Source organism: Colossoma macropomum, unplaced genomic scaffold (assembly GCF_904425465.1).
Source record: "Colossoma macropomum unplaced genomic scaffold, Colossoma_macropomum, whole genome shotgun sequence".
NCBI lineage: Eukaryota > Metazoa > Chordata > Actinopteri > Characiformes > Serrasalmidae > Colossoma > Colossoma macropomum.
The window spans coordinates 50085-72522 of NW_023495271.1; the positions used below are offsets into that span (position 1 = coordinate 50085).

Here is a 22438-nt window from a genome sequence, read left to right on the forward strand (position 1 = left end):
CCGCACACTGTCTGGTTGGGACGAGCTTATGTAGATCATCTTTCCAGCGAGGTGGCGTCATCAGCACGGGCCTTGGGCGCGTTTTGATTACGACTGTGTTTTGGATCTAAACATGGCAGAACGCGAAGCTTTGCAAAGAGAAATCGAGCAGCTTCAAAGTAAGTGGATTCATGTAAGGTAGCTGCTCACAACTTCGCTCTACCTCTGTTTTATGTGTTGTTTGGCTGTCATCAACCCTGTAGACTCACTTTTCCAAATCGACACCGTATATTTACCCTTTTCTTCAGTCTCATCTGTGGTTACGCTTTTATCGTATCGGTTACGTATCCTCTTATAAGCCACTTTTTAAGCTAGCTAGTTAGTTAACCTAGCTAACTAACTTATTTTTATGAGCATGTCTAGTAAAACCTTTACAGAGATTGTCATGAGGATCTTCAGACTTTTGTCGTGCTGGAGATTATATTTCACCATGTTTTCAGAAACACGACTAGGCATTTGACTCTAACGGTTACGCTATATGTGCAAGGAGAACACCCCGTTGTTAAATTCGGATTGAGTTTTGGTCAGTCAGTATCTTGATATGGAATTTATTTACTCTTCTTATTATTATGGGATGTTTAGTGTGGGGAATGTAACAATCCGTCGCGTCAGACATGTAGATGTGTTAACTACTGTGTGTCCAGGTTTCTCTCTCTTTGGGTTAATATAAGAACTAAAACCGTGTCCTCTAGTGAAAAGGAACTGAAACGAGGCGAGAAAGCAAATATGTAACGATATTTTAAGAGGTTTTCATACAGAGTGCCTAAGGCAGAGATGTCCAAACTTTTATCAGCGGGAACCAGAATGGACCCTATCAAAATACCTGAGGGCCAGTCATTCTTTGCCAAAATAGTACACATAAATTATTTGAAATATTATGTATTATTCATAATATGATAAAACAAACATACAGAACAAAATAGAACAAATAATATTTATTGTACAAACTACTGTATTTTTTCTGATAAAAAGCTGCTTTAGTTTTTTTTCTTCTTATCCCTTGAATATTTATTATAATATCCATGCTAGGTTTCATATATATTTTTTCAATATTAAATTTGTTACACTCTCTTGACATATGAGGCACACATTTGTTATGGCTCTTGATAAAAAAAAAAGTATTCAGTCGATCGAATCTGCAGGTTGTCACTGTCAGCTGCACTGTCTGTGTGTAGTCATGACTAAATGTCATTCAGTAATTAATTTGCAGGTTAATTGTAAATGAATTGTGGGTTTACAGTGCTGCTGCCACCTTCAGTTGAAAGAAACACTTGCAATTTATAGGCCAGAAGGCCGATTAAAATCAATCCACGGGCCACATTTGGCCCTGGGGATGGGCTTTGGACAACCCTGGCCTAAGGTAACATGGTGATTATTCTTAATAAGGCATGGCCATTAGTTATTATACTGAGGCCACAATTTACTACATTGAGGCCACAGATTAAGAGAAACTTAACCTGTAGCCTCAGTATACTAATTAGTGGCTTCGTATTTTCATGATATGCAACATATTTATTTTTTCTGGAGTCTGATAAGTTGGAACAGAAGAAAAAGGCCCCAGTATTGCCACTTTTAAAAAATACTGTCAGAAATTTCGAGGAGTTTGATACAGTATCTATCACAATATTTATTTTTTCTAAAAGTTGATAAGTTGGAACAGAACAAACTTTTATTCAAGATAAAGTTAAAGGATGCTAATTATGCCGTCTAGGTTGGTCATGTTGGTAAGCCAGCTTGGTAAAGCTGGTAGACCAGCTTAACCACCAAACTAAGGGGACAACATACTTTAAGATGTACCAGCTTGAGTTGGTTAAGCTGGTAGACCATCACCAAAAGAGCAAAAACATACTTTTATGATGGTCTACTAGCTGAATATCTTGAGTTGGCCAAGGTTTGTTCAGCAGGACAGTCTGTTACTCATTACCAGTAGAATCAATACATAATTCTTGTTTAGATTCAGTGGGGCTAATTTTCCTGGTGTTCAGTGTCCAACTGGAAATTTAGAAAATTAGTCGATAGTATATTGCCTGCCATTGTGTTCTGTGCTCGCTGCCATGAATGTGCACTTGTTCCCAGAAACCTAGTTAGGCCAGCTAGCTAGCAACCCAACAGTTGTGAGCATGTTATTTTTTATGCTTCATTGAATTTGTTCTTTGTTCTGTATATAAGTTTAAATATTTTTTTTCTGGTTGGTTTTTCTAATATCGATTTTGTCAAGTCACTTTGTATCTCTTAGTTGTCTCTCACAGTCAGGATAATTAGCCCTCACATGGATTTCCAATTCATATTGAAACGTAAAATAGTAGAAGCTGAGTATTTCATGGCAGAATTAATTGCATCTTAACTGAACTGTGGTTAAATTGAACCTACAGGCTTAGTCTCTTTTAAATAGAGCATAAACCTGATAGTGAGAGATGTTATTTTTATTTGTCATCTAAATATCCATCATATAACACTCATATTCTGTTCTTGCAGACCTTATTAAGGACCACAAGAGAGTTCATGGTGATGCCCCGTCAAGCTCAGCTCCGTGGTTTTCTTCAAAACATAGGCTGGCTAGAGGTCGAGGGCACAACCCACATTACATTCACTCGTACTCAGGTGAGCACCAGCCTTATGCACCTCATCCTACCAGTCATTGGAGGAAAACCTACTCTCTCAGCAACAAGACCACCAGAGCTCCTGGAAGAGGACCCTCTCAGTTTTCTGAGCCTTATCTGAACAAGACTCAGCATATCAGTTCTGAACCCTCTATTGCTGGCTCACTTGTTGGCAGTAAGGTTTTACTCAAGGGGGCGACACGGGCTGTTAAGGGCAGCGCAGCACCTTTACAGAATATAACTGGAAAGGAATCATTAGTGTCTGATGACAGTGTTCCAGCCACCAGTGCAAATAGGACAGTAGTAAGACCAACAAGGACTAAGACTGAAATTGGAATCAAGTCAAATGCAGACCTTGCAGGGTCTTCTTCATTAACTGATAGTCAACAGAGTAAACCTGAAATGAAGACAGGTTTAAATGCCACATCGAAAAATGCATCAGATATGAGTTGCAACACAGCTACCTCATTTGTTCCCTTCATCTGAGGAGACTCGTGCCTTTAATAAAAAGAATACTTTAGCCCAACTGCAAGCAAAATCACACCTCACCAGCAGCATTTCATCCAATAGGACTGTGATAATGGCAACAGCCTCTAAAGACTTTTCTTCAGGCCAGACAGTCCCTCCTAGGGCATGTTCTAGTCCTGCATTAAACCTTAAGCTTAAATCAGACTCAACAGCACGGGTGCATACGGTTTCCTCTCCCCATAAAAGATCACAGTTTACCTGGGTGAAGAGTCAAGGGACTAAGAACAGCCAGCCCTCTCCAACCTCAGCTTCAGTTTCCACTGCTACTGCTGTGGTGGCCAGCATCAAGCCAGTTCATGGTTCTAACAAGAAGATACAGCGCAAGCCTAGTCTTTCCTCAGGCCCTACTAAGACTTCAAAGTACTCTTGGGTATCATCCTCCTGCTCTACTACAGCAGCTGGCAAAGTAACCCCATCCAAACTGCCAAACAAGCAACTTTCTCCCAAAGCTCTTAAGGTGCCTGGAAAAGCAACAAAGGAGGTACTAGACGGGACCAAAAAACTCGCTTGTACCCCTTCTACACCATCAAAGCGGACTAAAGTTAGTGGAGGTACTTCCACACCTCAAGTCAGCCATGCTAATCGTTATTGTTGGAAGGCCACTGCACAGAGCTCTTCCACGGTTGCGAGTGGGTCCACCCCAAGGTCTTCCCGAAAGGGATCTTTATATCGATGGACTGCTCAGAAAGAGGGAAAAGATTCAGGCCTTGGACCGCATCCATCACGAGCCCAGCAAAACCCTTCCAGCACTCATCTTTCCAATAGTGCATTCAAGCTAAGGAGCAGAACCAAGATCATTAGGAGGTATAGCAACAGGTAGGAATTATAATGAATACTTTTGTCTCTTTACTTGTTTAATACTACTAAACTGATGTATATCACAGTCCTTTGTCCTGATCAAATGAATGTTGGTTATGAGGATGTAACAGCATAAAGCTGTGTGCTGTCACTTTCAGAACTGAAAGTTAGAAGGAGTCTTTGACTGCTCTCTAATGTTCTTTGTTTGCTGGAAACTGTTATAACATTGTTGACACTTTGCTTATGACATTTGCTTTTGTTGTATGTAGTGTAATTTGTAAAATATGACTTAAATTTTATGTGAGTTTATAAGTGTTCTGTTACATTTTAAGTCACATTGCTGAGAAAAAGAAACACACTACCTGTGCATCGCTTCCTGTAACTGCTGAAATAATCATAATTATAAGTCAGTTTTTGCAGGAGTTTTTTGAATCATGCCTTGCGTGTTTCTTTCTCTATGTATAAATGTTACACGCACAAGTTCAAAGAGAAGGTTCAGCTCGATGTTTAGGTCTCAAATGCAAAATCAACAGTATAATCAACAATAGTAGATAATTCACTTACGTCCTCTGAAGACACGTCTTCACCAAGTTTTGTCTGAATTCTCTTTTGAATGCCCTTTCTATGCATGGGCAATCATCACATTCACCCGCTCGGGGAAGGGGTCCGAAGCACAACCAGTGTTACAAAACGTTCTTCTCCACGTTTTTGCCAAAACTGAACTGGTGTGGTTTTAGGGTTTTTTTTTTTACAGGGCCTGTTACGTGTAGCATGCTTGTTTGCTTTTGATATATTGACCAATATTGATCACCCATTTTTTGGTGAGTAACCTTGGGCTTATAATTGACATTATCAAATATTAACATAATTTTAAAGAAGTGCAAGTAGTATGCATGTTATTATTCTTTTCTTCTCTTGATTTTTTATTTTTTTTTTATTCCATTGCTTTAGTATCATTCTAGTAGTAGTATCATAACTAATTCACTACACACATGGACACCTCTTGAAAAGATTATAATGTAGATTTTCTGGCAAAGAAAGCTGTGGAACATGCAGATGAAACAAATAAATTTCGGTACATGAGCTCTGCTCTCCAGTGGAGAGTGAAATAAATGAGCTTGTCTAGAAAAGGGTGTGGGTACGGCAGTTTGTCATTATTGTACTTTCCACCCAAACAAACAAGAAGAACCACTGGATGTTATAAAGTTGCTTGAAAACTAGCCAAAGAGAGATGGAGGTAACCTCCAAAGCATAAGGGGGGAGGAGTGTGTGATAAAAAAAAAACAGACAGTAACTTAAACAAGATGCAAGTAAATAAAAAAATTAAAGTACACAAATCATTTGGAAATCAGAGTGCGGAACCACAGGGCCAAAGTGCAGAAGGGGTAAGTTAGCCAGCTTATTTAGTCTACTTGTACGCGAAGGTTACAGATGGCTAGCTCAGTGTTAATGTTCTATCACACACTGACTAATATTTCCATGTTCAACTTCAGTAAGTGTTCATTTTAACTTAGCTACATATGCACAAAAGTCAGCTGGGTTATGGTAATAGTCACTGGCAGCAGACAAACAAAACAGAAAATTTACAATGGGCTACTACATCCTAGTTCTTTGCATCAATGACACTTTTGTTTTCTGGTCTAAGTTATCAAGCCTCCGAAAAACTAAATATTGAGACTAAAATATCATCATATTGCCCAGCTCCAGTTAAAATAGCAAAAACATGTAAAATGCATCCAGGCTTCAGCTTGAATGAATGAAAATAATGTCAATGTAGAGAATTGATAAAAGAAGTGTAATAGGAGGTTATTGACAGAAAAAAAAACTGTTTTCCTAAAAGAAAATATTTATCTCTGAGAATAGTGCAAATTGGATGAATATGACTGCATGGAAAAAATAACCTGTTATTACTTAGTTACCCTGGTTTACAGTGTTAACCATGTTTACATTCTAAGGCCACAAAATCTGAAGCTGGCTCAACTGCAAGCAGGGCCACAAGATGGCAGCAGACCAAAACCTATCAGGTATTAATCTGCATTTCAGTGAATTCAGCCTTGAGTAGACTGTCTCACTTAGGATCATAATATGCAATACTGTGCCCAAACTCAGTCTTACAAACAGACTTTTCTCTATTCTCAGTAGTCCTGCTCCAGAGAGGAGACCCAGTCTCTGTGTGGTGACTTTGAGGAGTCGGTACTCATTGAGGAGGAAGACACACACTTCTGTCAGGACTCCGACTTGTGCCAAACGAGGCCAGTCCAGAGCTCTCGTCTCCTTCGGCAGACACAAGCTGCGGCGCCTCTCCTCCTCCACCCCCACCACTTCTGCATGGACCTTGAGAACAGGTAGGTCTGTTATAACTCAGGGAAATAAGCACACCAATAGCTGAAGTGAGTAGAAGTAACAGGCCAATAGTAAAATTAATTCACTAAATGAGCAAGTTTTTTTGCTGCCTTCAGGGATTTCACTGAGAAACCAACAGACCTTAGTCAAACGCTCATTAATTCAAGAATATCAAACATTTGTTTAAATTGTTTACGTCAGTTAATTCACCATATTGTGTTGACCTGAAAAATGATTATGGCCCCCTGTGCTCAACCTAATATTGATACCACTGGAAATAAAGAGAAAAATCCAGATCAGTTGCACACAATTTACATTTTGCTAAGGTTTTTTTTCTTTTTCCAAATCTCTGTCCACATTTCAATAGTAATTTTATTCATCACCCTGCTCTGAACTGAACATAGGCCGCTCTGTATCACATACTCTACACAAGAGACTATGGGGTTTACAATCAAATAATCATTACTAGAATTAACAGGAGATAAAAAATATGTATTATAAATCTGTTTATTTCTGTTTAAAACAAAAACAGTTAAGTTAATGAGTTAATTAACAGCATGCTCTGCTGAGGTATGTCATTAGTTTTATTAATTTCCCACACAAAAGCTGTCCGGCTGGACAAAAAAGGCCTGATGGGCCACGATGGCCTGTTTGGATATGATGCTAATGCAAGCTAAAGGTCTTCTTATGCATGAATGTTTGAGCCTGCATAATCATTCTTCCCTTGGCATCTTTACCTAATTGAACAAATTCAGGCTCAAAAGAGGTGGTTCTAATGTATGTACCTTTTAAAGATTTTACATTTTAAGCTTTCAAAATATCGTAGGCATGTCAATAAATAATCGTAAGTGGGCATGTCATTAAATAATCCGCTCATAAATAACATGAAAGGACTGTGATTTTTTTGGGAAAGAAAATTGGAATATGTTTCTTCTTGCTTCTTTTTGTCGGACATGTAACATTACTATAGTATTGCTTTGGCAGTCCTCAGCATTTTGATGTTCTGCACATGCAGGTGGTTGTCCAACATACCCTGGCACAGGCCCAGATCCAGAATCTGTTTTGCTTCTTTCAGTCTCCTGGTAATTCGACGCTTCACCACGAATACAGTTTGACTGACTTGAATGATTTTAGAATGACCTTATTTATGTATTTTCTCGAAGGAGCACTTGCTACTCAAAGACATTTGTTTCTATAGTAAACGAAGCATTTCTGCTTTAGTTTTAATTCAGGCTTTTCCAGTCGTCATCACAGAGTAATTCTTCACTACATATTTCAGTGGTTTCCCAGCTGATGAGTTTAGTCAGGTGTTTTGAGAATAGAGAAGACTCTGAACTCTGCAGTGCATGAGAACTCCAGGTCCAGAACTGTTTGTACACAAGACACAAAAAGGTTGATGATGAAATGGCAGACAGAAACATTTTGTTCTCTGTGTCTGAACATATTAGAGAGATCTGTCCTGGAAAACCAATAGATATACACACTGTTCCGACGCCCTCTGTGACTAATTGGCGTAATGAGCAATTAGCGCAAAACAGTCTGGAAAAGTAATTAATTGTTTGTGTCCCATATGTTAACATGGGAACGTGAGGGTGTGGCCTGCCTTGGGTATATGCATTTGTTATTTGGTCTCTTAGGTCACGTCATGAATTATGACATTAATTTTGTGCTGATTTTAAAATAATCGCTGAAGAAAACTGATTTTCCTTAATGATCAATCTACACTGTGCTTGGAAATAGACAACTTTTATTGACTTGTACCAAGACTTGTCCAGTAGAGGTCAGCATTCCTCCATTACCTGTAGTTATATAGCTCTCGTGCTGGTCGGAGTGTGAGGGTGCTGGCCTGGGGGCAGTGGTGGAGGGGGATTAATTAATTGTCCACTCCGGCCGTGATGGTGTACATGTGCCGATAGTGGGTAATTTGCAGCAATGGTGCGCTGAATGTAGCTACGCTATCAAGCCCTGCCAGCTCTCGCACTCAGTAGATAAAAAGGAGCTAATGCATAATTATCCTTTTGCAAATTGGATTGTTTTAACGAACTGGAGAATATAGGCCTGACTTGATTTAAAGCAATCACTGTTTTTACAGCCCACTCCCTCCTCCCATAGATAGTGAGCAAGCAAGGCGGCCCATCTCGCGGTAATCGCCTGCAGTCTGTTTGACTGCACTTTACACACTCTGACTTGCCACTAAAGGGGCTTCATCTTCCTTTTTCAGACCAATCTGGCTCTTTCTCTTTCAGTCTCTCTTTTAAAACAGGGCTGCGTTATTTTATTCTTATTTGTCTGGTTTATGGTTCCTCAGAGGGGGGAAAAAAAGGAGGTGAATGAGAGGGTAGAGTGAAGGAGTGTGTGAATGACTAAAGGGAGATAGAGGAGGAGAGGGAGTTGGGGGGAGAGTCATATGGACTAGCCAGGGGGACTCTGTGCAGAAGATAAGAGCGGCTAATAAAGACCAAATTGAATTACTAATGACTAGAAAGAGGGCAGCCGTGTTAAAAATGGCGACTAACCGCTTCTCGTCACCGCCACGATCACCGCTGCGTGACATCTCTTAATTTTCTCTCTGATGACTCCCCTCTTCGTCCCCCCACCCCCTCACTCATCTCTCGGCCTTCCTCCCTCTCTGTCCCTGTTTACTGTGGCTAGTTGGTTATCTGGAGGGGGATTTAAAGGGGCATAAACCTAAGTGAGCAGTTAGTGGCGTAATGAATCGCGGGCGAGAGAGAAGTGCCTCGATAATCCCATAAAGTGAATAAACGACAGAAGAGTGCAATAGAGTGGAGATGAGGAGAGGAGAAGGGAGGGACGAGAGCAGAAATGAAGGGGCCTCAAGCCTAGCGACAGACGTTTGGCCCCACAATAGATGCTGCACACACAAAGGAGACCATCTGGGTACTGAGATGAAGCTTATACACTATACACCTTTATTTCCTCATGCAGTGATTTTTACACCCAGCAATTCTGTTTTTGGCTTTGGTCATTTTAGCACTCCATTGTGTTTGTTGTGTTTCCAGTGTTTGCCTAATAACATGTTTACTAAGGCTGGCAAAACTATAACATCACAATACTTGAAGATGTTGTCACAATACATAGTACACTCAGAGAATTGCTAAAAATATGGTAGTGACATAATAGGCAGACATCCAGTCACCTACTTGTTACAGTGCAGTGTTTCCTACAGTTACAGAGACTCTGCCCTGCTGCCCAGTACTCTGTGTGCACTGCCCTTTGGTATATAGTGCAGTTATGTTACAGTTTTTATCTGCTGTCTTCGTTGGACGATTGTTGTTGTTTTTGACAGTTTAGATTTCTGAGTCTTATTGGCTCTGGTAAGTTGTGCTTCAGCTTTGCTTTATTTGGAATGATGAAAAATGCATCTGTTTGCACTCTGGCAGGGGAACAGTGAATCGAAGAGTTTTATGACTGACAGGAGAAAATTAGTTTGGTTGGTTCTGTGTTTGACAGTCTGTCAGCAGCTAACCCAGTGTATAAAACCATAATGACTGGCAAAAGGGGTTAAACACATGTCAAAAACGAAGACCCAAACTAGACACGAACACTGTATTTTAGTTTAATAACCTGGTGACATGACCAAAATACAATTCACTAATATACATAGCCATTTCTTCTGACTGAATTTCATGTTTTCATGAAGATCCTGACTCTTACCTAAGAACAGAATCTATGCACCCTTGAGCACAAAGTTGTGAACAGTTCTGTGTTTTAACAACACATCATGAATCTGACATAGGCTTTTCCTTAGGACCTTTCCTAAGAACAAGTTTAAGAGAAACCTAGAAAGATATTGTGAATGAGGCCCATTGCTGTTTGATAATGTTTTTTAAAATGTGTTGAAAAATGCTTGAGCAGGTGTCCATATACCTGTGTGCACCGTCACAGTATAACGTGTGGGAAACATTTCTATATAGTTTGTGCAGTTGCTATGCACTGTCAGCTGCTGCAGTTATTCATTGTTGTAGACAACACCTATAATAAGTTCAGAAAAGCTTATTGTCATGTTATTTATCATGTTGTCTTCCCATATTATCTACATGTATATTCTCTTGCCTCTTTAGTATTTTGGTAATGTGTACCAGTGATATGAAGCTCGAAACACTTCAAGCACTCTTATTTTTGCCAGACCACTTTGCATTAGGATTGCTGTGTGTGTATGTGGATATATACATGAATGTATGTATGTATGTATGTATGTATGTATCTATGTATGTTTGCAGGTTATCATGTGTGCAGGAGCTTAGCCTCAGGGAGTGATACCATGGCTTTATTTGGTAAGATGTGTGTAGAGTGCCCCCCCCAACCTCTACTGTCCCATCTTATACACACGCACACACACACACACACACACACACAGAGGTCAAGTCAGGTCAGAGTTTTATTACCCTTTCTGCTGTCAGTAGGTGTGTGTGTGTGTGTGTGTGTGTGTGTAAATCACGGCTGTGTGTGTCTGTGAGCTCACAAATATATACACACAGGACATAAATGTTGACCAGCTTGGGTAGCTCTTGAGGGTGAGCAATGTGATTGTGTAAATTACATCACAATATGCTTTTCTGAGAGTACTGTGGATATCATCAGTGCCTAGAGAACACTGTTCAGCTGTATATTTTCACTACAAAGAGAGCATAATTGGATTTAGTGTGGTCCAATGTATAAAACATTGTATTATTGTATGTATTCTTAGTTTTTATAGTAATTTTTTAAAACACAACATTACTGGTTGCTTTGTGTCTATTCCTTCAAACTTCTAACTCAGATGGTGTTTCGTGAAAATATCTTCAAGTATTGTGATCTATTTTTGCTGTATCGCCCACCCCTAGTAGCTCTCCTCTAAAGCACACTTATTACCTCATGGAATCGTGTTACCCCTTGCACCTCCACCCGTGCCTCTCTACAGGGGTCCTATTGCAGCACTGTCATTGATATAATCATTTATTTACCCATAAATCAGTCCCCTGCCATCTCAACGCTCCAATTTCTACTTTTAGGGGATGTTATTACACGTATGCACGTACAGAGTTGACACCCACAAGGCCCTTGGACTGGAAAGGTTTTCTGTCTGTGAGGCTCTAGATCTTTACCCTGTACAGAAGTAGAATGCAGGGAAGTCACTTTGAATCTCTGCTAAACTATAAGCACTCAGGTTTTTAGTATTTTTGTGCTCACACTGCAACAAGTCTAAAACTCTTTGTTTAATATACAGGATGTGCAGAAATCAGCAGCTCTAAGTAGTGGTACAAGTTATTCATTTCATTTTTCAGGAGATATTTCTGAGGAGATTAGATATAAGATAATCCCCTTGCAAAAGATCAATAAGTGAAAATGTTTCAAAACTGGAGTTCAAAAAGAAAATGGAACTCCTAAAAACTGGTAGAGACCTGGTAGACCACCAAAACTGTCACCATCAGATAAACAGCACTTAAAACTTTCATCTGAAAAAAATCAGCAGATGCTTCTGTCCTGTCTTCCAGTGTGAGAAGACAGCTCAATGCTATAGGTCTGGTAGAATGTGTAGCTGCCAAGAAGCCGTTACTGAGGAGAGGAAATAGATAAAAAAGAAGAAAATTTGCAAATCAAACAAAAAAGCTCCTGGTGCAGTGTCTCTGCTTATTGCTGCCACTGCTTCAGAATTTTATGAAGTTGCAATTACAAACCTCTTCAGAGGGCTTTCCATTTGAAATGACAGTTACAGGAAGTGGACGAACGTTGCATGAACAGTCACAGCCGAGTTGAGCCGAAGTGCCGAATGAAATGGTTGGCAGTGGAGCGAACTGTTCGTCTTGGCACGCTATAGTGAACTGGCTAACTTGGCACACTGTGGGGAGGTTGAGTTGACCTTATTTTACAATGTTATTAAGTTCCGTTTTACCTTATGTTGCGCTAGACCACAATAGACTGACCACCCCAGAGTCAAGACTTAAGCATCACTGAATGTGTTTGGGATTACTTGAATCATAAGGCAAAAATGTGACCAATATCTAAGACTGAAAAATATCCCTGTAGATTTCTTTGAAAAACTGAAACCAAGTCTCCTGAAAAGAATGAAGGCTGTAATAAAGGCAAAGTTTGAACACACTAAATACTGAAAAATAATGATATTATATTTAGCTGTTGAGGCGTAGTTTCCTGTTCAGTATATTTTTTCTGTTTGCTTTCCTGATGCTGAAAACTGAATAACTTGTAGTTAATGACTGTTAACTGTCAATTAAACAGATGAGGGTGATCTCTGATTTCCATAAACAATGAAGTGTGAAGAATCTTTACTGTCTTGGTAAAGCCAACGCAACTCAGATATCCAGCTAGAATGGAGTGTGCCGAAGTGTGTGCTTTGGTGTGCTGGCTCTGAAGTCCTTGAAAGCATGTGTTGAGGTTTGAAGTGATCCAGGAGAGCTTCTTAGGTCACGGTTGCTGTAATGCTGAACCTTTGCATCTTGTGCTTTTTAAAAATGACCACCAAAGGCAGAAGGAGGAAGTTTTCTGGCCATTGTATAAACAAATACTTGGTGGTCAGGACACTTTGCATTTGTTTAGTCAACAGTGCCTTTTCTCTTCTGATGAACAAAACATTTTAGTTAACTTTGTGTCTTTGGAGTTCATTCCAGTTGCAGTGATTTCCCTACTATGCTAGTATTTAGAGAATTGTTTTAATGTATCTTTACGTAATCATTCTATTGCAATAGACTGACGACCACCACTGCTGTGAGTCGGCCTACATCGCGAGTACATCCATGCTCTCACATTAGAGGTGGGCAGTATGGCAAAATGTCATCACGATATGTCAAGAAGTTTTTTACGATACGCATTATGTCATAATATTTACGTTTTCTGACAGAAGAAAGTAAGCCCACATTTAAAAAATGCTGTCAAAAACTATGAAATCAGTTATTTGTATTGAACATTTTACATACTGTGCTACACTAAATCCAATTTAACAGGACTAATTATGATCTGTTTGTAATATGTAACATATATAGTTGGTAAGTGGTTTTAAAGTACTGCCGATATCCGCAGTATACTCAGAAAAGCATATTATGACATTGTCATGTACTTTACCATGATCTCTCTCTCTCTCTCTTACTCTCTCTCTCTCTCTTTCTCTCTCTCTCTCTCCCTCTCTCTCTCCCTCTTTCTCTCTCTCTCCTTATGTGGTTGGTTTGTTTGTTTATTTTAGTTTGTTTTTTGGCATCACTGGCTAATTCACACCTCCTTCAATTTCTGCCACTTTTTTTCACACTGTTGTTACTCCCTCTCTTCTGCTGTCTCTTCCCTCATCTGTCTAATTCAGTCCTCCATCCGTACATACGCTGCTGCCTTATCAAGTAAGTAACCCTAGCCAGGCTGTGTAATATATATGTGCCTTTTACGACAAATGCGCGTCCCCAGGCCCAGATTGACATGATCACATAGAGAGAATTTGTTTGCGAGTGTAGGCTGGACAACCCATCAGTGTACGGTTTCTCTCAGCTGCCGCCCCACATCTCTCCATTCTAAATACCATAATACCACACTGCTTTTCCCAACTGCACAAGTCATGCTTATACACACACACCCACACACCACGTGGCCTTCACTTATTATGACTTTAAACATTCTGCTCATTCCACCCCACTTTCTCAGGCCCTCTGTGTCAGACAGGTGGGCTAGCTCTGCTGTCTTCAGGTCTGTGCTCTGTCCACACTTATTTGTTGAAAATATTTTTACTAGTTTTACTTTTGAGGACCACTCCTTCCCTTGTGTACATCCATATTAGTTTTCTTTTTATTAATTGTGCCCCCATGTCAAAGCAGAGTGTTATAATAAAGGATGGCGTCAGACACATAATAATAATAATAATAATAATAATAATAACAATAAAGATATATGTTAAATGCAATAATATTGCAATATAACAACAGGTGAAGGTGTTCTAGTTTGCTACTGTTGGACCAAAAGTATTGATTTATGAGATGAAATGATGTGCTTTTGAATATGATAAAGCACAATTTCCTTGAACAAATTCTATAATTCTAAAATTGCAAATGATGATTGAGGTGGCTCAGGAGTACTTTTATTTACTTGTATTATTGCAATAAATATTTTAAATACTACTACTACTGCTGCTACTACTGCTACTACTACTACTACTAATAGTGTTTATCTACTTGTTTATTTACTTATGCCTACACAAAGCTTTTGGAACCATACATATATGTGTAAGAAGAAGAAGATGATGATGATGATGATGATGATCATGATTCTTCTTCTTCTTCTTCTCTTATTATTATTATTATTATTATTGCAATAAGGGTGAGTTTCCTGGGCAGAGATTACACCTAGCCCTGGACTACACTGCATTCTGAATGGAAATTCTCCGTTGCAAGAAAATGTAGTCCAGGACCACCCTTATTCTGTGACCAGACAACTGACCCTAAATGTTTTGTGATTGTTATTGTTGTTGTTGTTGTTGTTATTATTGTTATTATTATTATTATTATTATTATTATTATTAGTAGTAGTAGTAGTAGTAGTATTAGTATTATCTCTTAATTTTTGGTGACACAACACTAACATTCGACTTGATATAAACATAATGATTTTATATATCATTTTATATTATATGATATACAGTGTAATGATAATATAAAACACTTATATTTAAATAGATATATTACATTACATTAATATATTATTAATGTATTCTGCAAACTCTAGATGACCATGTCAAGCTGTACCAACAGCCTGATTGATTTTATGGTTTGTGTATGGCCAGCATTAAGAGAGAAGCCCCGCTGCTTCTCCAAACTAAACATGTCCTCCTCTATTTAACACATAATTTTACAGGGTCAGTGAAAGATACTGATTGTGTCTTTGAGCTCCTGCAGAGACTCTAAGCCTCCTGCTGGTCCCTCATCAAACTGTCAACTCGCCACAATTAAAAGCTCTCTGTGCCCCTCCTCGCATGACACACACCCAGCCAGTGGGCACATGTGTGTGTCAGCCTCCGTCTTTACGTGTCCACACACACACACACACACACACACACACACACACAAATGCACATATGATAAGTTGTATATTATTGCTGTTGTTTAAGAACCTCTTAACTTCTGATTTTTTTCAGTTTCTTTTTGAAAGCACTAGCTTTCTTTATGTTGTGTTGTGTTTCACAATAAATGGACCAGTAGATTTGAGATTTTATGACTAATATTAGGACTATATTTAGGACTAATATAGTAAGACCATTGCATTAGTTTCAATAAATAGAGTGGGTTTGAAGCGTGTTGTTTGGCTATGTTGTTTGGCTATGTTGTGCATTTTTTGTGAATTGATTCTTATTATGAATGCTGCAGAACATGTAGTTGAAGCATGTATGTGGATGAGGTGTGTGTGCATGCACATGCGTGTGTCCATTTGTTGGCTGTTTGTGCCAGCAGTTGAAGGCTGAGTGTTGAAAAGTGTAACCCATACGCCAGTGCACTGAAATTCTAGCCTGCAGTTACACTCTTTCCTTCCCTGTTTTGGGGGTAAATGTTTTCTCGGTATCACGAAGAGTCTCTGGTGACGCAGAAGTCCGAATAAATCAGCAACCTTAAACAGGAACGGGTTTGTTAATTATTTAAAATACTCATGTCATTTCTCACCTTGAACATATGCTGTATGTGAGGGTGTAACTAGGGCCTATGAAAACCAAAACCATGCCCACACACAGATGTGCTAATTTATCAGTAAGAGTTGGTTATGTTTCAGGTGAAGTAATGGCCTAATTCACAGTACACTGTCTTTATCATTAATTTCTAGATACTCTGATATCAGGAATGGGCATTTTCATTGTTTATTAGTGATCAAATAGTATCAAGTAATTTGATTACTATTTGGCAGTACTGAACCATGACTATTAAAGCTGGGCCTTCAGTTCAGACTACAAATGTTAAAAGTGAGGAACAATGACTCTGTGATAAACCATAATTTCTGGTAGAGCTCTTATGGTATTCTATGTGATCATTTTCTTAACCGTTAGATTAAACAAAAACTTTTGATGAAGACATTCTATGTTTTATATAAAGTTTGTAACAGGCATGTTTTTACCTTATTTGTAGCAGTTTTACATTGACTCTTTCAGTAATGAGCCATGTTATAGACCTGCCTCTGTTGTCCATTTTTAACATCTGACTGAAATGTGTTCGTGAGGCTACCACTCGTCCTACAGTCAGTGACTTCCAGAAGGCCTAGTGACCTTTTTTTCCTCCCAAATTGATCCAAAACATTGGAGTTTGTTTTGTAGGGCGCGTGCGACATGCGTGAAGCATCATGAACACGTTGAGTTCTGCCAGTCACACTGTGCGATGTTCACTCATATTTTCACTTTGCAGGAATTTAAATTTTAACTCTTTTGTTGCACTCTGTTGGACCACAGCCACACCTCTGTGTTGGACAAAATAGATTTTTCCCCGTCGCTGTGGTTCCCCCAACAAATCCGGCCAGTTCTAAAGTGCAGTGCAGGTAAAAATTATACGGTGGCATGGAACGACTTTGTTTGGACTACTCTTTTAATATATCGCTGCTGTCGGAAAACAAAACCTTGTAAATCCAGTTTTTGTCATAATTTGAAAATGCCAGTTGCCCTTTACATTGTGTGTAAATTTCATGATGAATGGACCAACAGAAATGGCCCAGAATTACTTTGTAAAAAAAAAGTCCGGTTCCATTGACTTACATTAAAGGTAAAGTATGTTTTTTCCTTCTCCTGTATGTTCTCATTTTGGAGATATGAGGTTTTGTTACAACAGCAGCGATTTACTACTGGAGAAAGTTGCCAGGTTTGTGGTTTCCACAACAAACCCGGCTGGTTCTAAGATGCAGTGCAGGTAAAAATTCTACAATGGCGTGGAACGTCTTTGTCTGGACTACTTTTTAAATATACTACTGAAGAAAGTTCTATACATATACTTTTACCAAATGAATAACCAGTCGAATCTTTCACTCTGTCATAATTCTTAAAAGAGCACTGTACGTTTGTTTACCCTGGACAGCATTCTGACTTGTGATTGGGCCATTGGAACCAGGAAACTGTTAAGCACAAGCCTAGAATAGTGAAGTGTCTTCGCCAGGATCAGTAAGAATAAACATGATGAGAGGCTGCAGGAGAGAAGTATTAAAACCTGGTTCTGATTGCAGAAGCTACTGGAGTGTTTAGTAGTACTTACACAGTGAAGAATGCTTTTTAGTTGATGCTATTGCAGCTGTAATAATAATAATAATAATAATAATTGCAACAGTAGCAGCAATAATAGGACTAGCAATAACAGTAATACATTTTTTTGTGGTGTTGTGTTATTATTATTATTATTATTATTATTATTATTATTTTCACTTATAACAAGTGATAACATGCTGTTGTCGTCTGAATAGTAGAAAATACCAGGATGTTCATTTGTTTATTTGTTTCATAGTAATGGTCAACATCTGTTTTGACTGAATTGATTGAATTGAATGGACAGAATTGTATAAATGGGGCAGTTTTTTAAATATACTCCTGAGTTTTATGTAAAGTCTGTGGTTCATTTGGTTATTCTGTGACTGTAGTCTGGTTCCTGCATTTGGCACTTAGGGACCGAGTCCCACCATCCCTTCCCCAGCCCCCGCTCATCTCCTTTTTCCCTTCTCCAGTAACCCAAGCCAGGCTTGTCTGTCCTCACAGAGTGAAGTGTTACCATAATAATCACAGCGCTTTGGCATTTGTGTGGGAAGAGTGCTACAGAGCCTCAGGCTTGCCAAGCATGTTAATTATGGCTAGTGTCTATTTGATACAACCACAAAGAATGGTTCCTATTACATATAACCTGCCTCTACCCTAAACTCCTAAATTTAACCAATCATATGCTGTGTTTAGCCTGCTTGTGCTACAGCCAGCCGTGCTGTGCAGAACATGCCACACACAGTGCGCTTTGTTGTCCTGACAGCCATTTACAATTGAATCTTCCTATGTACTTTCTGTGTTTTCAGTAGAAAGGATGGAATGATGGTGAAAGGACTCTTGGAATAGCCTCAGCTCTGGGCAGTTAGGATATTTTAAAGCATTCTGAAAAAGGAACTGTGAATGTAGGAGAGAGAGAGGGGCACATTTTGATTTTTATACTAGATATTTAAAATGTATGAGCTAGATGAAGAATCCTTTACAAGCAACCTAAAGATCTTTACTACTAATGATAATGTAAACTTTGTTTGTGCATCTATTTGTTGATAACTCAGCCGAAAGTAGCTAATCCCATAGGCGAGATCAGTTGTAACATTTGCTAGGAAAATCTCAAAAGTTGACTGAAACACAGTTAATTCAGTTTAATTCTGTTATTTGAAGCAAATGAGCTTTCAACATAAATACATAAAAAATACAGAAAGGTGACAAATAAAGTGAAAAAATGGTCAGACAGGTGTGCTGCATGATCTAATTAAGAAATTAGTATCCTGTCATGTTTTGTGGCATGTATAATAATGTTGAGGAGGCCTAGTTGACCTCAGTTTTGGATAAAGATAGCAAGAGGTGTGTCTTTAAAAGAGAATCCATTACTGGGGCACAGATGGCAGGAGCTTCAGTCACAAAAACTGCTCAGCTAGATAGTATTTCAGCAGAAACAGTGAAGTCTGCATGTAGGTCTGTAGGTAAAAACATGAGTAAATGTGCACATCGTCAAAAGCTACATGTGGTCATTCTTTGCTGTTTGTCTTGCCGCTCCCTCAGCTACAGGTGTAAAACCGTTACTAGTTCTTTACAGTCACTGCCGTCCAAATGGAGATAACTCTTCTATTTCATAAGATCTTTTTGTCTCTCACTTTAACTTAGTTGATCATTTATTCTCTTTTAAACTTTTATGTTCATTTGTGACAATTTTATTATGACCTGTTGAGTGATATGTGTAGCATGACATATGATGACTCTTATCAGTTTGAATAGTTATTGATAGTCTGACTGTAAGACTGTTTATTATGTTCATTGCTTCAGGCACCACTTGAGGGAAAGATGTAAACTCAGCACACTTGACTAGTAGAGAAGTGTGGAATGAAAATGGCAAAATAAGACAGTTTGATTAATCTGATATTCGTTTATAATTTTGGCTTTGGTGGCTGCTGCATCTTGTTGTATTGAGTGGCTATATCACTCAGTGGTTTCAACAAATTACTGTCACTGGTGGTTTGTGGTGTATGCTATTTTTGTTTTCTCTGGCCTCTAGTTAACTCATTAATTATGACCAGCATTGCTAATTGTGACCTCTGAGACAAATTAAGTTGTCCAATTCCCAGGCATGATATTTGTCTTGTTTGTGACTGAGGAGGCTTTGTCAAACCACATTAGAGGGGATGTTGCTAAAGTCTTAAAGTGGTGGCAGGTCTGGTGCAGAGTCAAGTGGGGCTTGAGAGAATAAGACAATACTGGAGATATACTGTGAGATTGTGTTAATGTTTCTGAATTTTACTGAAGATCTACTAGCAGAGAAAATGTCTCAGATAAATATATTAGATTTTTGGCAGTTAGAGATATATATTTTCAATTCTTGGCAATTACACAAACATACTTTAGACCCTCTACAGAATTTCCATTATTTGGCATTGAATGACCCTGTTAAAAGTGACTCAGACCCATCCTTACAAAACACTGCTTTGCTTCCCTAACTCATGATACTTCACTGGGGTTATTTCTTGCAGGACTTGAACTTGAAGCCTTAGTATAGTGATGGGTGAAAGGGGAAAAGCAAAATGAGAAGTGGCAGTGCCAAATACAGTCACAGTGGTTAGGGTCAGTCCTCTCTGTTATGAAACTTCAGTTATTTATGCCCCTCGTGCTAGTGTTTCAGTGGTTAGGAGGTCAACTTGTTTAGAGTAAACAATGCAACCTCTTGACCAAGTGTGTCCTAGAGTTTCTTTGAATTCCTGCTCGCATGTTCAACAGCAGGTAGCCTATTTCTGGTAATTGTGACTGACCAAAGACACATGTTTAGATTGATTGTTTTGAAATCAGCAGAATATTCATAGACATACATAAAAATGATGGAGTAATTTGATACACCTTGGATTTTGGTAGTAATTTGAAATAAATCAGCTTGACATGTAAAGCAAGCTGTTGGTGCTATAGCTTAACCTCAGTCCTACCCATATGGACCTGGACCAGCTACAGTGACCAGAGAGTGGGGTCATAGATATTTTTGTCTCTATTTCCCCCTTCCTCCCTCCCTCTTTTCTGTGAGTGATGAAATTCTCCTAATTAACTGGCTGGGTGTTGCTGTCCGCAGGCCAGAGAGGCCATCCCGGGGCCAGAGTGCCCAGCTTCCACCCCCACTCCCCACCCCCCCCGCCCCATACATCCATCTTACAGCCCACCGGCCGTTCCACCTGGCCCTTGGCCCACAACATGGGGGTGGACAGGGGAAACCCGACCCCCCATCACTCGCAGCTTTCCATTTCACTTGAACTGGCCCAGACACTCGAGCTGGTGCTCTATTCTGGGACTGGGGAGTGAGCCAGCATTGCTTGATTTCCTTCATGTTATATCTCCATCCAGCCCCATTTCGTTCACCGTATATTTCTAGCCATTCCCCCTTTATATTTTCTCTCCATCTGTATCTACTCTTGTGCTTTTAAGCTTTTTCTCTCCTGTCCAATGACGTTCATGATTTTCCTCCTCCCTTGCTGTTGTGCTGCCTTCCCCTTGGGAGCAGTTAAGTTTGCTTGGGCCCCTTGTGGGCTACACACTATCCACCTCTGAGCCTCTAGCCATGATCGGCATGCCAGCCCCCCAGCTGAGTGCCCCAATGTCCGTGTAAGTCCCATAAAACACACACTTAGACACACACACACACACATACACAGACTGCTTGGCCAACTATCCCATCCATCACCACAGGTGCCTGTCCAAATTTAAAACCACAAGAACGGTATGTGTGTGTGGCTCTGGGAAATGTGTCCCAGATTGTTTAACACACAAGCCGGTTAGACTGATGGACAGATGATAGCTGTACACCATGACTGCCCCGTCATGGCAGTGAAAGTCTTCCAACTTTCTCTGCTTCACTTTTTCACTGTCAGGACTGAACAAATATTTATTTTTAGTGGTTGAGCAATGCACAAAACCTTTGATATTTAATTGACATTATAGAAATTGTTTCTGCTTATACGGCAGTCAAGATATCAACACTGAACCAACTTAAACCAACTTTAGAGTTTTCGGACTGACAGTGAGAGGTGTCCTTGTTTATAGCTTTTTGATTGGATGTAAAGTTTCCATCTAGCAACCTTTTAAATTCTGATTTTATCATGTAGGAATATATGGCAGAATGCTCAAAAAATGGCTGTGGAAAAAAGATACTAGTACTGTAATACAAGTACACTTTAGCAACTACCTGGAAAACCCCCATGAGAGATACCATAATATCCTCTTAGAAATACCCTGACAGTCATCTCCAATACCATAGCAATCCACTAGCAAACCTCATCAACACCCTGAGATACCAAAGCAACAGCATATTGCCTTAGCACCCACCTTTAATATCACAGAAGCCACATAGCAACACGTTAGCAACCATCTGCAATAATGTACGAACCGCTTAGCAACATCCTACCAACTACTAAAGATACTGTAGCATGTTTGAGAAATGTTTGTCACGTTAGTTTTGGGTTCTGTGTTCCCTGGCAGTTATTCACTCAGTTTGTTTTGCAGTGGACTCTTATTGCGGAGAGCAGGGCTAAGTACCACCCAGGTGCTGTGTGTGTGTGTGGTTGTGCGTGAGTTGAGAGAGACAAGAGACGTAAGCCAAGTCATAGAGCAAACTCTTATGTATGGAGTGCTTATGGCACACAACAGCTGGAGAATAAAGCACCACCATGTGCAAAAGCTGTGTCTCTTTTAATAGTGGTTCACACTACAGTACCATAGCAACTAGTAACTCGCAACACCTTAGCAATCACCTGGGACAACGTAGGAAGTGCCTAGCCACACCCTAGCAATCATCTGAAACACAGCAGCAAATACCTAGTGACTACCAAAAACCTTGCAACCACCTAATGACTGCCTAAAATACTAGCAACCTTAATTACATGTAGCAACACCCTAACAATACAAAGGAATTGCTTAAGTTGTG

The 22438-nt window shown here is 39.5% G+C and overlaps 1 protein-coding gene across 1 annotated transcript in view; it reads left to right on the top strand.

Moving 5' to 3' along the window:
* Positions 1-112: 112 nt before the first annotated feature.
* zc3h3 (zinc finger CCCH-type containing 3) overlaps positions 113-22438 on the top strand; it is an 89013-nt gene continuing 66687 nt past the window's right edge. The window contains exons 1-5 of the mRNA XM_036561800.1: positions 113-158; positions 2515-2814; positions 3089-3983; positions 5921-5989; positions 6105-6310. Of these exons, the coding sequence (XP_036417693.1) occupies positions 113-158; positions 2515-2814; positions 3089-3983; positions 5921-5989; positions 6105-6310 (1516 nt within the window). The remainder of the gene's footprint in view (positions 159-2514; positions 2815-3088; positions 3984-5920; positions 5990-6104; positions 6311-22438) is intronic.